The 9,420-nt window shown below is 38.5% G+C and overlaps 2 protein-coding genes across 2 annotated transcripts in view; one reads left to right on the forward strand and one right to left on the reverse strand.

Moving 5' to 3' along the window:
• LOC109478954 (protocadherin-15-like) overlaps positions 1-607 on the reverse strand; it is a 32,269-nt gene extending 31,662 nt beyond the window's left edge. Inside the window, exon 1 of the mRNA XM_019780773.1 lies at positions 105-607. The gene's annotated coding sequence lies outside the window, so the exon portion shown is untranslated. The remainder of the gene's footprint in view (positions 1-104) is intronic.
• A 781-nt stretch (positions 608-1,388) lies between these two features.
• On the forward strand, positions 1,389-6,276 carry LOC109478149 (glyoxylate reductase/hydroxypyruvate reductase-like). The gene is made up of 10 exons (XM_019779640.1): positions 1,389-1,591; positions 2,195-2,325; positions 2,599-2,671; positions 2,773-2,818; positions 3,033-3,103; positions 3,283-3,371; positions 3,580-3,684; positions 4,179-4,314; positions 4,928-5,058; positions 5,606-6,276. Exons 1-10 carry the CDS (start codon positions 1,416-1,418, stop codon positions 5,725-5,727), a joined length of 1,080 nt encoding a protein of 359 aa, XP_019635199.1. The 5' UTR covers positions 1,389-1,415; the 3' UTR covers positions 5,728-6,276.
• The last annotated feature ends 3,144 nt before the right edge of the window (positions 6,277-9,420 follow it).

The following is a 9,420-nucleotide window of genomic DNA, read 5'->3' on the forward strand; positions in this document are numbered from 1 at the left end:
AAACGGAAACTCCAGCCGTTTGACTACAACTGTGACACTATCTATATATTCTATACTTCTTGCTAGCATGTGGTGTACTTCACCATCTAAAACAAAATACCCACCTGTGTCCAGGACCGCTGGGATCCGGTCTCCCACCAGGACCAATTTTTGTCACGCCTTCACTCTGGGAGATAGCAGTCCAAGACCAAAGGAATACCGCCTTCTGTTGTTGGACTCAGGCCCCCAGCTCGCTGAAGGGTTTAATACCGTTCTCCAATCGAGGCCAAGTTCACAATTAGTTACACTTGAGGAACGGTGAAACTGCCCGAACTAGACAGCGAAAGACCGGCTGATATTTTTAATTTTCAGACCCAGAGCACGTTCGCGTGGTGGCGGGGCACTGGGACCTGGCCTCCCGACTGCATGCCACAACACTCCCGTAACCGCAAACACCACACAAACCCACGTAATCTGAAGAAACTGTGGAATTTCTACACGCAAGCTTCTCCCAACCGTCTCTTAGTTGCTCTTGTCGTTTCCGGTTGGGCTCCTGTGCTGATGATCACGCCCAAAAGGACAGAAAAGCCATTGAAACCCCAGCCTCACGGACAGCCACAACAACAAGCTCGAGTGGTCCCGCTATTGTAATCACGCCTTGAAAAGTTCGCGGAACGGGCGCTGATTGGCTAGCTGCACGCTGGGCGAATTCAAAGTTTTGGCGGGGGTGAAATTGATTGTTGCAACATTGTTGTTGTTATACCCGCGCTAAAATTTGTTTATCATAATTTGTGGTGGTGAAAGTGAAAATGTACTGTGCACCATGGTCGATGAATACTGTGAATCAAGGATTTTCGATAACTTTATCGATTGCAATGAAGTTGCATGTGAGAGTTCTAAACTATTATTATAAACCTCCTTGTTCCAAGGAGGTTCAAGCTCCTTGCTCTATAAAAGAAAACTTTGTAAACATCTTGTTTGTTGTCCTATTAGGTTTCTCTATAAATGCTTCTGTCTTTTGATCTGTACTGAAGGGATGAAACTGTTTGTTTTGTTTTGTTTGTAGACAGACAAGTGGATCTCAAGCAAAATAGCAAGCAACGCAGAACCTTTCTGTTAGTTACAGCACCACGGGCTTGTTTGTACTTTGTGGGCTAAATTTGCAGGTCTATTTAGGAAAAACAATGTGTGTTGTTACACATTCATAGACAACGTAGAAGGGATAACGGGTAAGAAAGAGTTGCTCCTGTGTTCCTGTCGTCTAATTTGTCTTCATTGTTATTTTATTTAAAGTCAACAAGTTAAATCACATTTCTTTAACTTTTATTTCATTTTCATATACTTTGTTGTAAGGTTATCCACTGATGGGACGTCCCAAATGGGAATTATACCCATGAGCCATTGCGAATTCAAAATGGCCGCCGCCATCTGAAAACATGAACTTTGCCCTAAAACTTCAATATTTCTGCAATAAACCTGCCTTGTTTTGTTGTTTGCTAAAGAGAGGAGGATCCAGAGAAATACTTGTGAGAAGTATGAGCACAACAGGGAAGCCAAATGTGTATGTGACCCGCAAGATACCTCAGAAAGCGTTGGACTTGCTGCAGGGAGAGTGAGTTCTTGTGTTATGATAATTCTTACATTCGAATCAACATAACATAATTTGTCCTCATAATTGAAGATACGTCCAATGTGTTCTGCTGTTGCCAACGATTCTCCGAGTCAGATTTGGCCATTTTTGGGTGTATTCATGTGGGAAAAGGGATTTGTGTTGATTGTAAGCACATGTGACGAATTCCAGAGTCCAGCATAGAGAATCAATTATCCCCGCTAATTTGCCGGCACGCCCCCTTCATAACGGTACCATTTATCATCTAAAACAAACATTGCAGATGCCTGTCAGACCTGCGTCTTAGACTATGTATTCCTCATAAAACTACATATTGCATGGTTTGAAGAATAACGCATTAAATAATTATGGAAGAGCTTTACACTACAGCACTGATACCTGAGCTACTAGTAGCAGCAAGGAGACTCTTCAAACTAATTGGTAGGAAAAAAAACACTGTGTTTTTATTCCAGATAACACTGGTCACGCAAAATTGGTGACTCCAGAAATTTGGAATAGCTCATAAATTTTAATCTTCCAACTTTCAAGGTAAATTTTTACATATCACATTGGAGGCTGGAACTGATTTCTGATTTCTTGTTCCAGATGTAATGTGTCCCAGTGGGCTGCTGATGACCCTGTACCCAGGGTAGAACTGCTGAAGGGAGTGAAGGGAGTAGATGGGCTGTACTGTCTGCTGACAGATAAGATTGATGCAGAGGTGCTGGATGCAGCAGGTGAGTCAGTCCTGTACTTTCATTCCTGATTTTTTAAAAGGTACTTTAAAAAGGTAATTAATGTATCTGTTTATTTCGCATAAGACACTGGCTGTATACTGGCTGAGAGAGAGAGAGAGAGAGAGAGAGAGAGAGAGAGACTGAAAAATAAAGTGAAGTAAAGTAACTCAAAACATTCAATGCACATAAGATAATCAAACATGTGATAAGAATTCTGTTCTTATAATCTACTTTGTGTTTGATACAATCTTAGTCTTACTATGTGTTTGTCAGGACCAGGACTGAAGGTAGTCAGTACCATGTCTGTGGGATACGACCACGTTTCACTACCAGAACTCAGGAAACGGTAAGTCTTCATCTTAAGTCTGGTTCACATTTCACATTTAGGTATAGTCAATACTGTAAATTAACGGAGATCTAAGTGCTAACCTAAAACATATTTTTCAGGAAGCTTCCACTAGGCTATACTCCAGATGTTTTAACAGATGCAACAGTAAGTACAGACTGTACTCTAAAACTTGAATCTCTCTCTAAATTCTCCCCTATTCTTCAGTAACACAGAATACACTTCGTATCTCTGACAATGGGCATTTATCACTTAGTGTGTAGACTTGAAGACTACTACATGTAATTTAAAAGTATTTCTGCTTGAAGAATCATTATTGATCATGTGTTATACATATGTGTGTTGTAATATTCTGTCCCAGGCAGAGCTGACTGTTGCCTTGCTCCTCACCACAAGTAGGAGACTGGTAGAGGGAGTCCATGAGGTCAAAAGGTCAAATTTCTACTGTTTTAGCTGTTCTTTTTAAGATTTGGGAAAATACTGGGAACTTACAAAATCCCATTGTTATGAGAAAATCTTTACTGTCATTTTCATGCAATAAAGAACCTTCTTATACAGATTTTTCTTGTTAAGTAGATCTATACATATTTCTTTGTTTTTCATCCTTTTAGTGGAGGATGGGGCACATGGATCCCCCTGTGGATGTGTGGTTCAGGACTATCTGGCAGTACAGTAGGGATTGTAGGTCTGGGCAGGATAGGTCAGTACCAATGGTCTTATTGATGTCTTTCATCAATCCTTTGTTTTCTAATGTGAGTTTCTGCATTTACAGTACTTTCAGGCAGACATGCAATACTAGTAGGTAATGATAGAAATAACATTGTATTACTTCTTAGTATTAGTAGTCACCATACCTGTAGCATTATACAAATTATCTTTATAAAGTTCTTTGTCCTGACCTATAACAGGTGCTGCAGTAGCTGAAAGACTGAAACCATTTGGAGTGTCACGGTTTCTGTACCATGGCAGGAACCCCAAACCAGAGGCAGCTGGCAGGGTTGGAGCTGAGTTTGGTCAGTGCTGCTGGGATTGATTCAACCACAGAAAATTAATTGGATTCATCAAATATACAAGAAATATTTTTGATTCAGTTCATTTTGGTTCTAGCATGTAGGGAATTATTTACAGTTCTGTTGTATGTTGATTATCAGTGATATTTGAAACTTCCTTCAACAATCAGGTTGAAATATATGAGGTTTAAAGTTTAAAGTGGCAGAGTGTTTGTTTTGCATTCAGTAGGTCATGAGTTAATTTGATCCCCTGCTGAGTCATACCAAAGACTTAAGAAATGGTACATTCTACTTTCTCTGGTTAGCACTCAGAATTTGGGAACACACATTGGATTATACCCTTGCTGTAGTGATTGCACAACTGTGTGGCCCAGGGGCTATTGAACCGGAGATGGGAACTGCCCTGTGCACCATCTGATGTGGGAAAGACTTAAACTATACTAACTAGTGTTACATGTACTTTGTTTGTGGATACATGATGTATGTTGTGTTTACAGTTGGACTTGATGAACTGTTGTCAGAGTCTGACTTTGTGATTGCCACCTGTGCCCTCACACCTGAGACCAAGGAGATGTTCAACAAGACTGTCTTCAGCAGGATGAAGTCTTCTGCCATCTTCATCAACACAAGCAGGTAAAGTGGTCATCAACTTTCATGCTTCATCTTCATAAATGCAATCAAATATGTACTTGTCACTCGAAAGAGTATGTTACTGTACATTCCAAGTTGTTGCAGAATGCTAAGTTTCACATAGCATTTAAGAGACACATTTGACTGTAAAGATTTTTCAGATTTCTGATGTGGGGAAGAAATTATGGCTATTGAGGAGTTAACTTACCAGAAGTTGCATCTACACTACTCATAGTATAAGATATATCTAGTTTCTGGCGAGTACATGTATTACAATCTAGCCAATGGCCCTACATTGGAGTAGCAGCAGTCAGAACTGTCAGATAGAAGAGACATCTAGTGAGTAGAACTAGTACTGCAAGCTAGCAAATGTTTCCCTGAGATTTCAGTTTTGTACAACTGAGTCTTACCCATAAGGCACATTTTGAACAAGAATGAAATAGAATAAAACAACATATTGCCATTCATTTTCCTAGAAAACTGTTAACCTTGTCTGAAGGTCTTCATGTCTTTTTCTGGGAGGCAACTTGGGTGGGTTGAAAATTCCTACTACATGTATTTACAACCCACCCAAGAGATCTGATGGAGACTTGTACATGTGTGTTTGTGCTTACAGAGGAGGTGTTGTACACCAGGAGGACCTGTATGAAGCCCTGAAGAGTGGAACCATCAAGGCAGCAGGACTGGACGTCACCACACCAGAACCGCTACCTACTGACCACCCGCTCCTAACCCTGGACAACTGTGGTAGGTTCTTGCTACCTTCGGCTTGAAGGTTGTGGTTTTGAAGGGGTTGATTTTTAACGTCCTTGGTTTGACTAATTGAAAAGGTAATCTTCCACAGGTCGTGATGAGATTCTGTGTAATATCTACATGTAGATCACTACTCTTGTTGAAAAGCAAGCTGCATTTATAATGGTGCATGCTAGATGTCTCCCCATAACAGTTGTAATTTGTTCAACCAGTTCCCTTTTAGATTTGTATATTTTTGACTCCAAATCAATTTGAGTATGTAACACTGCAGTGTACCTAGATAAGTTTTACTGGAATGAATTGTAATATAAAATTTAGGAATGTATTTTTGTAAACCTTCTTATGTTTCAACCAGGGGTTTACACATCCAATGTTCCGGTGAACTTCTTAGCTTTAGGGCAACAACCAGTGAAAAAAATGCTGTCCCATTGCAGAATGCTGTCCAATAATGTATACATATTCAGTAATCCTTAGAGTCTATGTCCCCTTCATCATGGTTCATGACAGGAGTGTAATCACAGTTTGTTCTGTTCTCCTTTAGTCGTCCTGCCACACATTGGCAGTGCTACAGTAGAGACGAGGACAGAGATGGCAGTCTTGGCTGCACGGAACCTACTGGCTGGACTTAAGGGAGAGAAGATGCCGGCACAGGTTCAACTTTGACCCAGAAACAGCATCGTAAAATGTCAGATGTCGTATCTTTGTGGTAAATTATGTCCAAATCAAAATATGGTGTAGATACTAATTTGTTGGTGCATGCTTAACTTAATCATGGTTAAAAATGCTGTATCTGAATTATTTATGATCATGAAAATCTACATAAATGACAAAAGTATGTTGAAGGCAGCACAACTTTATTTTATTATATGGAGGCAATGTAATGGTCTTGTAAAAGGTACTGAAACAATTTGTAAAAGTAGCATTTTCAAAAATGTTTGCTCCCTAAGAAATCTTGAATTGCATGGAAAAAAGGTTAAGGTTGCAAGGATACAACAGAGACCATGCAAATGTCTACTTTATTAAGATTAAAGCACAAGTGATCAAACAATTTATTTTGCTGGTCTTCCCTTTGTACACCCATTATTAATTTATACAATGTACCCATCAGGGCCACATAAGTACATGTCTTACAAGTCATTTTCCAAATGTCAGGGCACGATGTAGGTCAGCTTGTTTCTGAAGGTACAGTCAGTCATGCACACATGCTGTATATGCCATTTGAAAGAGCCTGGCTTTCTCTATATTAATTTTTGGTTCTTGGATTCACGTACCGGCTTCATTTTGTTCTGATTTGAAACAAAAATATTCAAGTTCTGAATCAACTCCCAAATGGTCCTATTTTGGCCCCAACAGTTGTTACACTGTTTTTTTATTCAATCAATGCAGTGGCTCAATGAAGAGTTCAAGAATTATTGTTTGAATCATAAGCTAGCCTAGTATATTGACTCATAAGATAGCACTTGAGACGATCACAGGTTTCCTGCCTTCTTTATATTGATTTTCTGGAAACATCTGAGAACCAACGGGTTAACTTAATACGGCCTTACGTGCCAACACCAGGTTCTTTTCTATTAGAGACATTTCACTTGAAAAATCTATTAGAGATTCCAATTTTCTAGGGTCTCTCCAAGTTTCAAGTGACCAGCATTAGCCCTATAATTCCTAGCCACTCCAATATTTAGATAGACGGCTCTTGGAGAATGGATGATGTACTATTTCCTCTTGAGCACCAGCAGGAAATTGGGTTCATGCACGCCTGGTAGGATTAATGTGTTAGATCAATAGGTTAGTCTGGAAGTGAAGCTGCTTACAAATGCCAAGAGATCTATCTAGATATGAGTGATTTATGTTGGAGATATCTTTAAAAGGAAAGCTCTAGTCTCAAGTTACAGTCTTGAAATAAAATAGGGTCAATAGTTAGGGATTTTTTAAATATCTTCTGATGTGCTGTTCCAACAAATGCAGTTCGACAAAAGTAAACTGAAATGCATCAGGACCCTCCCTCTGTTTGCTTGAGGAAGGGACAGATATTGTGCCCAATATAATTGATAAAAACTTTGCTTTAGAAAATGCATGGAATTGCATTTCAGAGGGTTCGAAATTTAGATGTTGGATCAAATATTTTAAGGCCTTTTCAGCAGTCAAATCAGAAGGTTTTTGCTATGGCAAGTCAGTGAGTGAGTGAGGTCAGGAAACACAACATTTTCCCCTCGGCCTTATGTGGGTACATGTGGATGGGACATAATTATTTGAAGATGAGTGTTGAGTATGTATGACATGAAGCTTGTACTCGACTGTGCATTATTCATGAAATGTTGCTGTCATTTCTAAAACTCAAAGGTGAAGAGGCTACATGTAGTATCCTCTGAAAAAAAAACAGAAGTATGGTATTCTTTTTTGTTAGCTAATAGCGTTATGCTTTGTCACCAAAGGACCTCTGTCTGAGGTAGCCATGCTTTTTATGATCTTAATGGGTTGTACGTTTTTCTTTGACAAAGCAGAAAGCCAGTCTAGGTGTCTAGGACTGTGTGTCAAGAAAGGATATCCAAAAAACAGTACTGTAACAGAAATTTAATACACAAGTTCAAGCATAATGACAGATTGAGGAAATAGATAGGTAGACTCGGAAAAGAAGAATACAACATAGTTTGTCACAGTTTCAACTTTAAAAAATGCATTGTACAAATTCATTGGCACAATAACATGAAGTACTGAAGGTACACAGGACTACAAATAAAGGCATATACAAGAGTCAAAAGGAAAATACATACAGTAGTTTATTTGATGATTGTTGTTACATAATGACCTGTTTTCATCAGGGAAAGTCATATGGCTAGAAATCTTTGATTCATATGACAAGTATTTTTATGTAAACAATGTTAGATGCATTACCATACAGATGGCACACAGTTAGATAAACCAAGGAGGTTATAAAATGTTCAAATTGAAATATTCAACTTGAAAGTAACCTAAATGTACACATTCACAAGGAAGAACAAGTCACAATACTGACATATCTCACAGTTTAAGTACCTTTGGCATAAAAATGGCATCTTACAATTCTTAAAATCCAGCAGCCATCAAACATACTTAAAAGGCAAGTACATGACATTGTTACAAAACTTGCTGGCAAGGACATAAAAACCATCCATAAATGATGTTCTTCAAAATTAAAATATTGGTTTATTAAAAAGACAACACTGACTTAAGTACAGGTAGGATATTCCATGTTAATGTTGATACAACTTTAACAGATGTTTGTGCTAAAAATCCTACGCCTAAATGTATACTGTAATATGTCCAGGACAACATGTCCTATGTTGTTGTATATTAAAACATACACCAAACCTCTTCCTTTCTCTGCTACAACAGAAATTTACTTCTTTTTCTGGTATCCGTTTTTAGCATCAGCTGAGCTAGTAAACTTCCCACTACAAATTTCTATAAAATATTCTGTCCTTGATTGTGAGATGATGCCTTGTTCAGCGGGAAACTTTTTTTTGTCATGTTGCCAAAAGAGAAGTAATCAAGATACATTAGAGCTATTACTATTACTATCATATATTCTATGGAGAAGTAAAGTATCTTCTGGTTTGGCACAGATTTTTCTTCTAAGTCAAATATTTCCACTCAAATTTCTGATTCTGTGATTGATATTTCTAAATGGCACATACAACAGGGAAGTGAATTGTCAAATAATTCTCATCAGACACCAGATGGTGCATCCCATTTGTCTGAGCAATCTTCTCATCGAGGGATTAAATATCGTTTCCAACGGAACCTGTAATTTTCCATTACCATTACCCCAATGTGGCCATGATGGTATCTCACGGCAGTTTGACACTAATGGTATCCCACAGCAGTTTTCAGCCAGAAACCACTTTACAGCAGAGTTACATGGCTCAATGTTAGATTTAAGTATAATTTACCTTCTTATTTCTACAGCTCTGAGCTATTTTACATACACTGCTAAAACCAACTTCAAGCTAGCTTTTCTTAAAGAAAATATATCATCTCCCTCACGCTATAAATACATACATTACTTTACATGTGTTTGTTAATGGTGCAATAAATAAACAGCGGCAATGCATGCTGGGAAGTGTAGTTATGTGGCTGTTAGCAGAGCTTTGAAGTTGTTACGGTAGCAAGTTGCTGCTCTAAAATAAGTTACTTGAGATGTTGTGCCTTTAACCTTCCTCTAACCTTCATTTTCTCTATCCTTCATAAAATAATGATGCCCTGTCCAATTGTCTCCACTACAGAGCAGAGCTGGGAAAGATTATATAATTTTCTGTACAATATCTTCATTACTCTATGATATTTAAGTTGCAGAAAATATTTCTGGCCTTCAGCACT

The sequence above is a fragment of the Branchiostoma belcheri genome, unplaced genomic scaffold (assembly GCF_001625305.1).
Source record: "Branchiostoma belcheri isolate BF01 breed outbred unplaced genomic scaffold, Haploidv18h27 scaffold106, whole genome shotgun sequence".
Taxonomy (NCBI): Eukaryota; Metazoa; Chordata; class Leptocardii; order Amphioxiformes; family Branchiostomatidae; genus Branchiostoma; species Branchiostoma belcheri.